The 15,686-nt window shown below is 45.5% G+C and overlaps 1 protein-coding gene across 1 annotated transcript; it reads left to right on the top strand.

Annotated features, from left to right (window-relative positions):
* Positions 1 to 1,691: 1,691 nt before the first annotated feature.
* cbarpa (CACN subunit beta associated regulatory protein a) lies at positions 1,692 to 13,706 on the top strand. The gene is made up of 11 exons (XM_085254531.1): positions 1,692 to 1,924; positions 2,183 to 2,372; positions 5,697 to 5,768; positions 8,796 to 8,941; positions 9,143 to 9,204; positions 9,316 to 9,478; positions 9,565 to 9,745; positions 9,827 to 9,970; positions 10,333 to 10,513; positions 10,929 to 11,133; positions 11,212 to 13,706. The coding sequence occupies exons 3-11, from the start codon at positions 5,721 to 5,723 to the stop codon at positions 13,100 to 13,102; spliced, it is 3,021 nt and encodes a 1,006-aa protein (XP_085110657.1). The 5' UTR covers positions 1,692 to 1,924; positions 2,183 to 2,372; positions 5,697 to 5,720; the 3' UTR covers positions 13,103 to 13,706.
* Positions 13,707 to 15,686: the final 1,980 nt, after the last annotated feature.

Here is a 15,686-nt window from a genome sequence, read left to right on the forward strand (position 1 = left end):
CCAGTGTTACAGATCTGGCACTGAGCCACTTTGCTATATTCAGTTTTCTTCCCTACTCGTGCAACTTGTTCATTAATTATTATCCAAAACAATCACCATGTTACAAAGATAGCGCTCCACACGTGCCGTTCCCTCTGAGATCTGTCACGTCCGCTGAGTAATACTTTAACAGCTTTGATATGCGGAAAACATTAAAAAAAAGTAGAATTTCCTCTTTTCTGCAATAATTTTAGATGCTGTTCCAACATGAATGCTGTCTTATTCTTTATTTATCAGGATACTGATACTCTCATATGCGGCAGAGAAAGTTATACATTTTTCTTATTTTAATAAGAAAAACTCATGTCCATGATGAGTCTCTCCATATAATTAGGGTTATCTGGCCTTATCCACTGTGCCTCATTGTATATAATGAAAAGTGTATTTACATTTCAAGGGAAGAGCTCTCTCTGGCTTTTTGAGTAATTAGGTTCTTGTTAATGGAAAAAGGGTTTGAGGAGATTAATATATTCCAAAAAAAGTGACCTGGAAGAAAAGAGAGAACACATTTAAGACCGTAGCAGCTTAGTCACCGGTGGCAGAGGACACCGTCACAGTTTCCTGTGCCCAACACATTAATGTGTACCGCCACTGAATAAATACATTTTGGTGATTTCAGTCACCCTGAACTGATTTCCCAAGTTGAATTAAATCACTTGTCACGTGTGGTTATTTCTGTCGCTCAGCTTTGAACCAGTTCTCGAAAGTTTTCGGAGAGGCGGGGGAAACAAACCCAACAACAACCCAAAAATAGCTCTTCGGATGTCTAAGTGCCCCCCTGTTTCCTGTTTTCATAGAGGCACAGGTTACACATCTATTCATTTTGGTGCTGAGGCATTTTCTGTTTGTGCAAAACATCATGCAAGGAGTGCACACTGCAGAGGTTAGAGCTGCAAACTGTGGATTCCATTGTGGGTGCAGATGCAATATGCAGTTTGTAGCCTATATGATGCGAAAACAGAGACAAGCACAACAATAAAAAAAAAAGGGTCATGTAAACAACAAAACCTTAAACTAGCAGATGGATTCAAATCATTTGCAAGCACTCTTACGGAGGTGGGTTAACTTAGCCATATTTAGCCAAATGCACCCAAACAATAAACATCACAGATTAAGAGCAACATGAAAAGGAGGGCAGATAAATTCTTTCTGCAGAAAAGCATCCTCACTAGAATCCAAATGTGCAGCAGCTTTCACTTTTTAGATGGACTAACTCTATTGAATTAGAGTGAAATGAAGCTTTATTTAGCTGTTTTTTCCCTGGACCATCTGGACAAAACCTGCAAGCAGATCGTCCAGTTTTTATTTCTGCAACCCCCCCCCCCCCCCCCCCCCCAAAAAACCCCCCACCACCAACAACAACAAAACCCAGACAGAAACAAACAAAACAAATTAAAATGAATTAAGTCAAACAAAACATTGAAAAACCAGCAGTGCAACGCTGCCACCACGTGGCTAAACATGAGATTACAAAAAAAACGTTTTAAGGGGATCCGTCTGCTCCTGCTATAGGACACAGACTCAAACACTGCAAAAAGGGAAACTTGGGCATATTTCAGTGACTTATTTAAACATCTGCATCGATATATATATATGGCTCAGATAATTACTGATCCCCCCTCCCTCCCCCTCCCTCTCAGTAGATACCATTCATGAGCAGCTGGTGTGAATGAGGACGGGTTTTCTCCTCCATCTCGCATCATCACCACCATCACCACCACCGTCGTCGTCAGTGCCTGTCACGTGGTGCGTCGGGAGCGGGCGGTGGGTGTGTCTAATCGCGTGTGGCTTCATTCATAACTACAGTCTTTATTTGAAGCCCAAATTAAAGTATGCAGACGGGGCAGGCTGCCGGTGGACCGCTTCAAACGGAGTCTACAGCCGGGTGAGTCCGATCCTTGCGCCTCACACACACACACACTGATCAGGTTACACGGACCTACAGCTGTGCTCACGGTTTAATGTGGTACTATTTCATTATGTAATAGGTGGGATAGGTGACACAGCCGACTCTAGATCGCAGCATCTGATTTATTGGGGCATGTCTGAGGCGCGGGCGGGGGTCCTCAGCTGAGCCCCCACACTCCAGCGTGTCCGGCACATGAAGGCTCCTGGGTGACTAATCGTGATTTATTCCCCGCAGGCTGAGATCAGACGTCGCAGAGATATGGGGCTGTCCTGATCCGCGGGTTTTCGGAGGAGAGGGGAAGATGCTGCCGAGGCTGCTGCTGCTGCTGATGCTGAGGCTGCTGAGCGCCGCCGGCTGCAGCGGATCGCTGTAGTCGGGCCCCACAGAGCGGAGCGAAGCACCGTCAACAACGCCTGTATAGACCGTAAGATGCATCACATCTGGAGCACATCATCGTGCAGTCACACGTCAGACTGACATCCATTACCCGCCCCCCTTGCTCCTTAGTCCGGACAGTATTTATGAAAGTGACACCATCCGCTCCATTACCGTGACATAAAGTACACCAAGACGTCGTCAGAGATGATGTTACATTCTAACATGACTTCAGACCCTGGGACTAACACGCGCACGCACGCACGCACGCACGCACGCGTTGGATTAGGTTATATTTTTTTGCCACCAGTCGGGGTCAGTGTTTTAAACTTCAGCTTCAGTATTTACCGACAAAATGATGGTGAAGCTGATGCACTGCTACTAGGTTACAATTACTAATACTATAGCACCGAAAATTATTTTTTAAAAGATCATGATAATAACGACAATAATGACATTTTCCAAGCCTGACTGGAGATTCACGGTCTGTCCAGCTTCTAAAACTCAAGCAATCCAGTATTTTAATAAATATGTTAATAATTAGACTTGACTTAATTTGTGAAATTAGTTTAAAAGAGCCCCGTGGATTTGTCTGGATGTAATAATTGAATACACAGAGAATGCAAGAGTGCCTTCAAGGATACATTTTAAAACCATCATCCAAAGTTTATGACTGACTGTTACGTGATCAGCAGAAAGAAGACAGATGGTTTCTGAAAAAAAAAACAAACATCTGGAGTTATAATTAATCTAATTAATTATCTGTTCTGGTTTTGCCTGATCCCAGCGTGGTGGAAACCCTCCAAGACACACACACACACACACACACACACACACACACACACACACACACACACACACACACACACACACACACAGAGAGAGAGAGAGAGCATTAAATGCTCACTCTAACCTCATTCCATCTCAAAATTGTGTCTTCCTGAGTTGAAATCCTCATGTCTGTTATGGGGATCTGCTTTTTTGCCCACATAAAGAAGACCCGTGTCCCCCTCAGTGTACATCTCACCAGTGATTAAGGTCCCCCCACCATACCCCGACTGCTCTCAAAGCGTTCACTGAAGATAATTCGACAGCAGAAGAATGGGCCGTGTGTGTCTGTGCGTATTCTCGCCTCAATTCAGAGCTGCGTTCACATCATAGTTACCTCGAGCTTGTTGGTTTGTATGAGCTCTTACATAAAATATGGCTCTCACATGGTGAGGGAATGTGCGGCGGTGTTATCAGCATGCTTGAAGAATGCGGTCTTGAGCCGATGTTACACAAGCTGAACTCTGTGTAAATATTAATGGGGTGTCAGCTCGTCTTCCTTTGCTCGCACCTTTCTGCAGGAGAGGTTAGTTTACCAGATGTGAGCAGATGTTTGGGAGCTTTAGCTGAGAGACATTTGTGAGGGGTTTTGTGCCATTTCGGTGGATGTCAGCTAATCTCAGCAAAGCAGTCGACCCAGTCAACTGTCAGGCTTACATTCTTGGGGATGTTAAAGGGGAATTACTCCAGTTTTGCAATATCCAGCTCAGCTGACTTGTTTTTGGAGGTTATTAAAGTCTGATGAATTCATGTTATCTCCATGATCTGTGGCTGCTGGTATGCAGACAGCCTTCATTACTAACCAGCGTATTTCAAGTTTGAGGGGAGTGGATGAGCTCCAGGAGGAATTCAAAAGAAGATTCTGCTGGAGTGCATTTTCTAGCCTAAAAGTCTGCAGCATCAAGCACCGGAGCCAGGGTTTTTAGCAATATTGAACTCTGTAGATTTCCATATTTTTCATCTTTTCAGTTTCTTCAGAAACCTCGCTTTTGGATTCCTTTGCCGCCTTAAAACCCCACCGTGTGCCATTTATCTATAATTACCACAAAGTCCGGCTCAAATTGTCAAAATGCCAGCTTTCAGAAACAGCTCTGATGGCGTGACGCACCACAAATGCACTGTAGCCGTGGTCTGCATCTTCATCTTATAAAGACATTAAAGCTGAACTATCAGGTTCTCTGCCAAACCATCAGCCCGCACACGCATCCCCAAATTATTTCCAGGCAATGAGTAACAATCATCACCCTAATGATATGAAGATGTAGCTGCACATTGCTGCTGTGCCATTCTCAAATGGTCTTTCATTTGATGTGGACATGACAACAGATAACATCCTGTGGTAAAAATACGGCTGCGAGTACATCTGTGCGTGCAAGTGAGATGTGATGACGCATAAGTTGTGAGTTCTGCGAGACAGAATTACAATAGTGGTTTTAAATGGCCCATTTGTCGGGTACTATTTTCAGCTGTGCATTAATACTCTCTGGGTGCTCTCATTAATATTTTACAGCACTGATGTATGTGGTATTTAAAATAAACTCTGCCATATGCTGACTGTAAAACAAGAGCACATCACGCTGTACAATGCTGTGGCTCTCTCAGGTGTTTTGGATGGTTATAAAGTAGAGTTATGTGGCTCAGAGGCTTATCCTACCGTGCAAAAGTCTTGAGTCACCCTTCATTTCTTTTGGTTTTGGTATGAAAATGGGAAATAGGTGCAGCGATATACTGAAACAGACTGAAGCGGTAGCTGGCGTAGGATCCGACCCCTACTTGCTTTACCTATCTCCCGACCTCCTGCACACTAAGTGACAACAGTTTCCATTCTGATAAAGCTTCAGTGAACAGTAGATGGATCAATTGAAGGATCAGATGCATCTTTGAGGTCTTGTGTCATGTGTTTGCTGGATTTTCTTTCTCATTTCTTAAGGACATGACTTGCAGACATTGTTTATCTGCTGTAGATAGTTTTGCAGTCCTGCAACTTCTTCGTTTGTCCTCCAATTGTCCAGTTTCCTCACATTTTTAATGACACTCTGCAGACCATGCTGAGATACGTCAAGTTTTCAGCTGAAATTGGAACAAACAATGTGTAAAGAAATAAGGCGTTACTCAAGACTTTATGCACTGTTTATTTGTAAACGTTATGATTAGTGAGGGCTTTGACATTTTCATATCCTTAGCATATCTTTAAAACTCCTTTGTCCAACAGGCTAGCCAGTCCCAAATATTTTTATTTTGCAGTCTTGATAACTAACCCGTTTCAGTGTTCAGGGTGTATACCAGTATTATAAAAGTTGCGCGATCAGAGCACCCTGCAGTGGAGTTAAATTCCCAGCCTAGATGATTGTTTCAGCCCAGTCTTGTGGGATCTTTCCACACCGACTTAGTTCTGGATTCGATGAGAAAACGACTGCGCATCTTACCAGTGATCACACTGTTTACACCTAAGACTTTTCAGCATAACTTAACAGGAATTGTGTTGCTGTCTAGTAAGAAGCGTCAGCTCAGTGTGTGACATTCTTCACTTTCTCATCCTCTGCAGGGTTCACTCACACCGACCTTTACCATGAGCAATGATCTGCCTGTTCTGACAACTCTGACTGAGAGCTCCACTGTGAGTACTGTCAACACCTTTGACACAAACTGGTCAGTGCGTCCACTGGTGCTGTGCTCGGCAAATTTCAGTATTGATCTAATAGCAAGTAAACACAGGGCCAATATGACTGACACCAGTGCTTTCAACTTATAAAGACAGCTTATGTAGGGGAGAGCAGTGTGTCATGATTTGATGGATCACTAAAGCATGTCATGCTAGTATCGATCTGATACCAACACTAGCATTGATCTGTATCAATTTAAAGCAATATTTGAACTGAATACAAGCTACTGCTGGACATAGATGGGTAACATCCTCTTGACTTACTGTCACCTGGATCTGGAGCTGTATTGTTAATAAACACTGAAGCCGAATTTGACCAGAATAGGAACTGAAATCTTTAACAAACTGAAGTAATAAAGTAGCTTTTGTTCTTTCCTGGCAACTAGCGAGATACCGGCAGACTAATGGCTCAGACAGGTCGAGCCTCTGTGTGACATAAAGGACGGTTTTCACTCTCTCCTGTCTGCAGTGGACGAGTTGGCAAATATAACATTAGAAGACATTAGAAAATATCACTAAAATACATTATTATTACTACTTTATTACTATAGTTATTTTTAGGCGTTTGGACCCTAAAAGGGTCTAAACTCACATGAATCATCAGCCCTTTCTGGTTTAATAAGCTGATAATGACGTTAGATTGAGCCTGTGATTGAAGCTGACTGAGACTGATTGAGGCTCATACTGAAGAGCCTCTGAGAGCATAGTGGAGGCAGTGAAAATCAGCTGTTTTTGCTCCTTTCAAACGTGCACACGCCGTTTTCTAACAGGCCGTTGCTTTTCTTTGCCTCATGTTCGGAGTAAACTGGATATATTTGGGGGTTGGCTCGCTCTTCTGACAACAACTTTAAATAGGCAGCAGCAGGCTTCGGGTTTGCTTTAATAACCTTGCTGCTGCTCCTATTAAGGTCATCATCTAAAAGTTGGAGCTTCTCCGCCTCACAGTTAACTCTAAAGCTCCATAATGGCCGTATGTCACACTTTCCTGCTGAATTAAAAAACACAAAGACTTGCAGCAGATGAATATTCTGCATGTGATGCGGGGGGGGGAGAGAAACCAATTATTTTTCCTGCTTTTTGAAGCTGACATGGGAAGAAGAGCCAGGAAAGTCTCGGTGCAGTGTGTGGATTGCTCATGTGCGTTGGAATCCTCCTCCTCTTCCTCCTCCGATTTCCATTTTTAGCCTGCTGAGGCCTCATTTCCCCTTCTTTGAGAAGAGCTGGGAAATTGAATTAAGGGTCTCGCTGACGTTTCGATTAGCATCCACGGGCTCACTCAGCCAAGACAGAGTATTAATCAGACGAACGCAGATGTACACAAGTGTGCGTCTGGATAAGAATCACTGTGAGGGACTTAAGAGAGTCTTTTAGTGTTAATTCCACTCATTAAATATTACAGCGCTTAGCTGACCGCCTAATGCCAAAGAGAGAGAGAGAGAGAGAGATCCCTCAGTGCTGTGAAGCTCTGAACTGTGCAGCCACCAGTTCACTGCAACACAACGTAACAACAGAGATACTGCATGTAAGCTTGTGCCTTATTGTGCTTCTGAAGGAAGGAGTTATGAGCTCCAGCTATGCCATGTGAATAGAAGCGGTGCAGATTAATTTGATGTTGCGCAACCCAAATGGGAGAAGAGTACAGAGAGTACCAGTTTGACGGGTTTTTAGTGAGACGCTTTGTGTTCTTAAAAAGGGAGAAATTCAGATTTTTAAACTTGTTACTGTCAGCAGTAACACTTGTTTTTTCTTGAAGTGCAAAAATAGCTTTAGTGTTACTGTTTCATTGGTATTTGATTAACACTGCTTTTCCATTTGCACTTTTCTCTAATATTTGTTAATAAACAATGAGATGAATTAAACTGGTCACTGGATTAAACCACGAGTCGGTAAAGTGACCCCAGCCTTTCTGTGTGCTCTGTCATCTTCTTCAGCCTCAGCTGTAACAGACATGCACACTACTGATGAGTTTCAGTTCAGATTGAGACTAACAAATCAATGGCAAAAAAATGACCCTCTCGTTATGGTGTCATAAGTTGGTTGTTACACTAAAACTTTCAAATGTAAAGCTACTCGTTATGTGGAATGGTCCTTATTAATATTACACTGTGATGTATATAAAGTGGGTCCATGGTGTAAATGTTAACACATTTGCCATACACATGTCAAAGATCCCTCTGAGCTTTTGTGATATGGTGTGTTATCCTGCTGGAAGAAGCCATCAGAAGATGGAAACACTGTGGTCATGAAGAGACGGACTTGATCAGCAACACTCAGGTGCTCATTGGACAAAAATATCCCCCACAGTATTACATCACCAGCAACATGAGCTGTTGAGAAAAGGCTTGAGCTTTCATGTGGTTTGCACCAAATTCTGATCCTACCATCAGGAAGTCCATGTGAGCTGTAGCTTTAGTTTCCCATTCTCAGCAGACAGGAACCTGCTTCTGCGACGTGTTTAGAGATGCTCTTGTGCACAGCTTGGTTGTAAAGAGGGGGGTATTTGAGTTACTGCTGCTTTTATACCAGTTCAAATCAGTCTGGCGATTCTCCTTGGATATTTTCTCTTTTTAGAAACACTTTCTGTAAACTCTAGATCATGTGGGAAAAAAAATCAGTAGATCAGCAGTCTGGCCCCAGCAGCAACGACGGCCACTTAAAATCACCTTGTTTCTTTATTCTGATGTTCAGTTTGAACTTCATCAGATCGTTTTGACAACATCCACATGCCTAAATGCACTGAGTTGCTTCCATGTGATTGATAATGCAGATATCTAGTCGTCCAAGCAGTTGAACAGGTGTAATTTTCTTTATATTTATTTTATGGAACTTATCCAACTTTGAAAACAAACCTTGATTTATTGATTTAATATTTGATTAATAATTTGATTAATATAAGCAAGATGTTATGGCTGATTGCCCCTCTGAAATGAAAAAAGGTTTGACCAAACATGCCACCCTCTTTTCACGATTGCCTCCCATCAGGATGTGCCGGTGTCGGCCGGTCAGGTAGAGAACTATGTCCTGCTGTTGGTGCTGCTGAGCGTTTTCGCAGGGGGGATGCTGGTCCTGCTCTCCCTCCTGCTCCTCTTCTGTCACCGGTGCTGCATGGGTGGGAGACGCTACTCCAGGTGAGCGCTACCTTGCAAAGTGACACACTGCGTGGGGACTAGCAGGTCAGGCTTGCCTCGACGGCACTCGGGGATTACAGGGGCCGATGTGATTATGACCGCCGTGGATTAAAGCTGAAAATGAAATGGAAAGCTGCGAGGTGACGCTGTGTTTTTGCTTCCACGAGAGAGATCTGAGTAAAACTCATTTGCCTCTTTCAGAGCGAGCGATGACCCTGAGAAGACAAACACCACTTATGCTGAGGATTCTCAGCCCACGCAAGGTCAGAGCTGTGTAAATGTTTCACGTTCTTGTTTTTTTCTTTCGGTCCGCTGTCGTCAATAACTCCATTATTCCTCTCCCTTGCTGTGTCCTTGTTGTCTTTGTCACTCAGAAATCACCATTCGTCTCGATGAATCGGATGCCCTCTCAGCATCGAGCTGTCACGATGGAGAGTCAGAACGATTCATCTCCACCGGGTCCACGGGCCGCAGAGTCTCCTTCAATGAGTCTGCACTTTATGAACAGGAGAAAACGACTCAGGACAAAGGACGCAGGTACAGCTCAACTGAGCTTGGGATTTTTTATCATTTAGATAAGCTGTTTGATGCCATGAGCTCAGGCGCTCAATCTTTATGTTCAGGTACACCCTGACCGAAGGAGACTTCCACCACCTGAAAAAGGCCCGGCTGACCCACCTTCACCTGCCTCCGGCACCATGTGACCTAAAAATACTCACCATCATGGAATGCGACTCAACAGAGAGCAGCACCATAAACATCAGTGAGACAGCAGCTCCCAAGCTACCCCTCACCATCTACCAGGTATGCTTGAAATCACACATTGTTCAGTCACTGGAGCAGACTCTCTCAAGGATAACATGCGATTCAATTCTTTCTCTCCAGCCCGCTAAGAAGAGAGTCTCTGACTGGATGGGCCAGAGCCTCAGCGGGGGTCTGCCAGGAGACCGACACCACTCCGTCATCCTGGACGAGGGGCCCAGGCAGTCTTTATCAGCCATGAAACCACAGCACACACGTTCTCAGACAGTGAGTTTGACTTTTATTCACCTCCCACTGAGAATAAAAGAAATAGGTGGGTCTTAATAAGTCTTAAAATTTAAAAATAAGCCTGCATTCAGTAAAAGGCAGGAATACAGTATACAATTAAGTGCAGATTCATCTGCTTTCATCAAACATTAACAGAGCTGTGAAAATCAGCTGCCACGGGTGCTGAAAGCTGCTGATGCGCTTTGACATCAGTCATCACTGCTACTCAGTGACAAAATGACAAACTGCTGTCCCCCGAGGACTTTGCCTCTGCCCATCACAATCCATCTTAGCTCTCCCGCTTCAGCTCCTCCTTAATGTGTCACCACCACCCTCCCCGTCCTCCTCGTCTCTTCTGCCAGATGGAGGCTATTGGCGACAGGGGAGAGGCCGAGAGCGAGACGAGTCAAACTGTGGGCCAAGCTTCAGTTCTGCATTTCTTCTCCAAACTGCGGCGTCACGCCAGTCTGGAGGGGGCAGGGCCTTACTTCAGGAGGTGGAAGTTTGACACCACGCATCGCGCTGCAAGTCTCGATGCCAAAGGTTTGTGTGCATGACAGAAATGGATCACTCAGACATGGTTAGTTCAGCCAGGGCACAAAATCAGTCACAGTTACAATCCTGACAAATACGCTGGACTCGGTTATGATGACTAAAGTTGGTGGTTTGACCCCTGGTTAGTCCAGTCTGCTTGCCAAAGATAGTGAAGCCCGTGTGGCTACAAATGTTATCATTTTAGATAAGGATCTGTTGTCACTGATGCTCTGCTCCGTCTGGGAATCGTGCTCTCATGTATGCATGTGGATGGACAGAAAAGTCCCAGATCAGAGCCATGCTGCCAAATATGTATTACTGCTGATGGGAATATCACGCTTCTTTTGACTTTAGCGGCCCTGACTGAAATAAGACTGAAAGCGTGGGTAAGGGCTAACCTTCTTATCATATGAATTTCTCACAGGGTCCCCCAAGAGAAGGCCCTTTCAGAGACAGAGAGCAGCCAGTGAAACCACTGATCACACTGAAGACGATTCCTCTCCTCTCCGAGATGAGGCCATTGAATCTTTTCCACATACACCCATCCAGACCGGAGGCCTCCAGTCACTCTCTGCAGAGTCTCTCTCTCATCCCCAAACTGCACCCACATCTTCAGTCTTCCTTAGCAGGTACACCTCTGCCTATAATACCATGACTTAACACCATGCAATTTACCGAATTGTCTGACAGTTTTCCCATCATTGCAGGCTTAATCTGGAGCCCATGGTGGAGGTAGGTGGTAGCAGCACCAGGAGAGAAGAGTTCAGTTTGCCACCAGATCGCTGCCTCGCCCAGAGGCAAGAGGAGGTTACAGTTAATGGAACAGGAACACTGAAAGAGGCAGTCGTAGGAACAGCAGCAGGATCGGGAGGAGACGGGCTGGAGTCAGCGGACGAAGATGAGTTGTTTGGGACGCAACAAGAAGCTGTCATTCCGGAAAGGTTTGAAGACATGTTGAGGAAAGACGCAAAAACAGATGGTGCGATGGCAGACGCAAGGAAAAAGAACGAGGTAGAGCCAGATGATGGAGATGAAGTGGTGTTGGGGGCAGAAGCCAGACAAAGGACCGACTCGGGCTCATCGCTTTCCTTCATGCTTCCTCAGGAGAGCCTGGAGGCGCCTCCTTCCTTGTACAGAGAAATTTGGAGCTTGCGAGCCTCTCTGGAGCTGTATGCTTCCTCAGACCAGAGCAGCACAGACCGGGAGTCCATCCGCAGCGATGCGGACAGCGTCTCATCCCTTGGCGGTGCAGGAGCTCGTTCTGGCCTCGACAGTTGCTTGTCCCAAGACCTGGATGATGAGCCTGAAGGAGATGGGGAGGGAGAGGGGTTGGAAGGGGGAACCAGAGGGGCATTGGGTTTAGACAGTGAGATGGGAAGTGGACCTGGGGGAGAGGGTGAGGGGGGGAACAGAAAGCTCCTTCAGATGGACAGTGGTTACGCCTCCATCGAAGCTCCATCCAGGGCCCCTGAGGAGATGCGACTGTTTGGGACTCCCGGTGCCCCACGAGGGAAAACGGCATCAGAGAGGAGGTTGTTTTTCACCAACTCCGGTAGAAAGGGTTCAGTATGTGAGAGCATCGAGGCCAGGCTGTTTCAGGAGGAGCTGGAGGATGAGATGGCAAACAGCACCGAGCCAGAGGAGAAACTAAAGGAGAAACCACAGAGCGGCAGCCAAACTCTCACCCTCCAAGATTCACATCAACCTCTGAAATCTCTTCACCCTCAGAAATCTCCAGAATCGCAAACACAGCTGATGTCTCCACTTGTGAAAACAATCGCACAGCCCACCAGTCCTCACCGAACACGTCTCCGCCGCCGTGACTACAGCATAGATGAGAAGACGGACGCCCTATTTAACGAGTTCCTTCGCCACGACCCACGGTTCGACCAGCAGGACTCCCCGTTACGTTCCAGGCACCGATCCAGAGTTCACCTCCGGAAACAGTGGCAAAGACATAAGCAATACAGCGATCCTGGCTCGAGCTCTGGGGGAAGATACTCCCCGTCTTTGGAGAGGCAGAGGTTCACGCCGCTGAGGAGAGGGGACAGCGCTGGTTACCCTCTGGACACCAGATACCACAGCACCCTCTCGCGCATCGCAAGTGCTGCTGATGAAGAAGCCAGCGAGGTCGCGGCTTCTGAGGAGGCAGCAAAGGAAAGAGCAGAGAGCGCAGATCCATCACACGAAGGCGCGGCAGATGATTCCCCACAAAGCGCTGCCAACAAAACATCCGAAGGAGACGAGGCAACAACAAAGAGCAGCTCTTGTTGTGCAGCTTCAGCTGGTGAGACCGATGGCTGCCAAGCCTCCGCAGAGAGACAGACAGCAGAAAGCACAACTTGCCAGTCTGTAACCACGGTGCCTGCACAAAAGAGCTTCATGGACCCAAGAGTTGACAACAAGAACAACAACAGCAGTCAGGCTATCCTATCAGAGGTCTCCCTGCAGGCACAGAGCAGTCTGACAGACAAGCTAGCTGTGTCAGTGGAAGAGAGGCTTTACAGCGGCCTGCGCAGCACAGAGATCAGCCAGGGGGAACCGGAGCGTGTGCTCACAGTGGCTCGCACAGCCTCACCTGGATTCAGTCCCACGTAACTTGTTAATGTCTGTTTTCCAGTCTGTTGTCTATAGAGCGCACACCCAGATAAACGGGTCCACAACAGTTCAAACATCCTCGTGTTTCAGATGTCTTAAAAAAAAAGAAAGAAAAAAAAGGACGGAAGTACATTCTCGCTCAAGCATTTCCATTCACACCTCAGCTGTCACTGTGATGCCCATGTGACGCGTGATAATCCCTTCCATTGGTAATCATGGGGGAAAAAAAGAAGAAATAAAGAATTGCACTCAACCCATCATAAGGAAACCTACATATTTTCAGACTTAACTGAATTCTTGGCATGCTACCGTAGGTCCGAACATCATCATATGTGAATACTGTACAGTTTACAAAAAAGCACTTTGATGGGAAGACAGACAATGATGGCGTTTGTTCCCCCTCATTTTAAAAACCATATCCTCAAGTGTCCTTCTTGTCTCGACCATCATGAGGTTAAATGTCTGTGTGAGCTGTTGTATCAGAACAATGCTGACCATGTTGAAAAAAAAAAAAAAAAAAAAAAGAAACAGCGTAACAATTCTTCAGTGCTTGCAGCCCTCTCTTTCATGAACATGTCTTAAAAGTAAAAACAGATGGGAAGCACAATCCAGTCAGCAGGCGTTTTTCCATCCTCGTATTTTACCCGTTTTTATTCTTGTTAGCCATCTGTCCCCTGTGCATCAATCAGGTTGTGTCCGGGAGGAGTGGAGTGAGTGCTGCTGAGGGAAGACTGACAGATGATGCTTAAATAGTGACACAGTAGCCTCTCAGGCTTTTAGACAGATGGTTTGGTGATGGGAGAGCCGATGCTGTGAGGCACGGGAGGTTGGAATAGCTCCTGCGACATTGTCTGTCAGAAAGGCAGTGTGGCAGTGGGAGTGTGTGCTTCCAAATAAAAGTTTGGTGATTTACTGCATTTCTCAAAATCAGCAATGGAAGTAATCTTACTAAAAAATGAAGGCCGGGTAGGCGAAGTCAGATTCTTTTATGCCACAGAGCTCCATATTTGTTGTCTAAACATTATTACATAAACATCAGTGAGTCACACTGTTGGACTGTTCTGTCATTACAATGAGAGCAGCTACCGAGCCCCGCAGACATCATCCCGCTGCCATAAATACAACGCCGAGCACCAAATGCATCATTCTCCAGCTGAACGCTGCCCTGCCAACGCTCGGGGGAAAAAAAGCACTTTTTACACTTGAGAGATACTCGCTTCTTTGCCAGAAAAATCTCAGCCCAATGACTTTAACCTGCATCGCACAACCATCGTAAATCTAAGCAACCCATCCAGCTGGGTAGAAAGTGACGTGCGGCTTAATTATGCAGTCCAGAGAGTCTCAGAGGCGTCTTCTGGTGGAAGTGGTTTAAGGCAAAATTTAACAGCTAATCTTAAGATGAGAGTCCATGGGAACAAGCGTAATTATCCTCAAAGCTTTAAGAATATTAAATGCTCGCGGATGAACTGTACAGCAAACTCTCTTAGCTGATAACTGGTTTTTATGAGCTCTTCATCCAGCTAAGGGATTTTAAACTAGTCACACAATCCTGATGTTTGGTTTATATAATCTTTGTGTTGTTGTTCTAAATAACTCCTGGGAATTATTTTTTAAATTTCCTGTGAAACTACAATTTGCATCTTTAAGGACACGTTCGTTGTCAATATATCACATTTTGTTTCGTTCAGTCCATGAGTACATCACCTCCCTTAGGAGAACCAGAAGAGACGCTACACCAAGGAATTGATCTAATATGGAAAACTAATTATCAAGTTTTCCTCTCCTGCTTTCAGTTTGTACTCTTTGTTTTGCATTCATGTGAGAAATACTTCATTTTCTAATGCGTGATGAAGACTGTCAACTGGGAAATGAAACGGTAGGTACACAGGTTTTTTTTTAACTTCTGTTTGAGCTCAAATGTGCATCTCATGAAATTTTTAACCCTCGTTCAGGGTGAAGCGTGTGCTTTAGTGTGCAGAAAATTCAAAACGTCTCGCAGCCTCAACAAAAGCTCGACCTTGTGAGGCGAAAAATCGATTTGCACTTTAAGTTTTTCAGATTTTCCTTTTTAATAAATGAATTTTTGCTGCTGATCTGTCAGCTGACACAAGAGTGAGACCAGTAACCTTAAGTGTGCCCTCACGTACAAATCACCCTCCCGTCTTCGGTCTGTTAGCGCGACATCTCTCTTCTTCATTTGTCTCGTCGTACGGAGAGCCTCTCCGTCGACCTTGCTGACGTGGGAAGCGCTCATCTCTCTCTCCCTCCCTCACAGTGGTGACTCACCTGCTCTCTTATCTATTCCCAGTGAGGAGCTGATGATGGGCCTGCCTGCGTAAGAGGGGGGTTGGGGGGGAAAAGGACACCCGCTGAAGTGATCGGCACAGCAAAGAACATCACTGCATGCCGCCCGCAACCGCAGCATCACCCTGACTACCTAATTGCTGCAGACACGAGAGGAAGATGAGTCTAATATTCCTGTCAGAGCTGTGCGCTCTTTAAAGGACACGTGAAATAAAGGGGGAGGAAAAAATTAAAAAAGGTCATAAACCAATGAGCTGTGTTTATGAAAATATGCTGAACT

This window comes from Mchenga conophoros, linkage group LG18, assembly GCF_057382185.1.
Source record: "Mchenga conophoros isolate Kocher_MC1m ecotype Shallow Benthic linkage group LG18, M_conophoros_male_GT1.1, whole genome shotgun sequence".
NCBI lineage: Eukaryota > Metazoa > Chordata > Actinopteri > Cichliformes > Cichlidae > Mchenga > Mchenga conophoros.

Bases quoted from the DNA above. Each gene is read 5' to 3' on its own strand.
- cbarpa (XM_085254531.1), top strand. From the start codon at position 5,721: ATGAGCAATGATCTGCCTGTTCTGACAACTCTGACTGAGAGCTCCACT. The intron at 9,971-10,332 runs GTGAGTTTGACT...CTCTTCTGCCAG, and splicing joins AGCACACACGTTCTCAGACA to ATGGAGGCTATTGGCGACAG. The intron at 10,514-10,928 runs GTTTGTGTGCAT...AATTTCTCACAG, and splicing joins TGCAAGTCTCGATGCCAAAG to GGTCCCCCAAGAGAAGGCCC.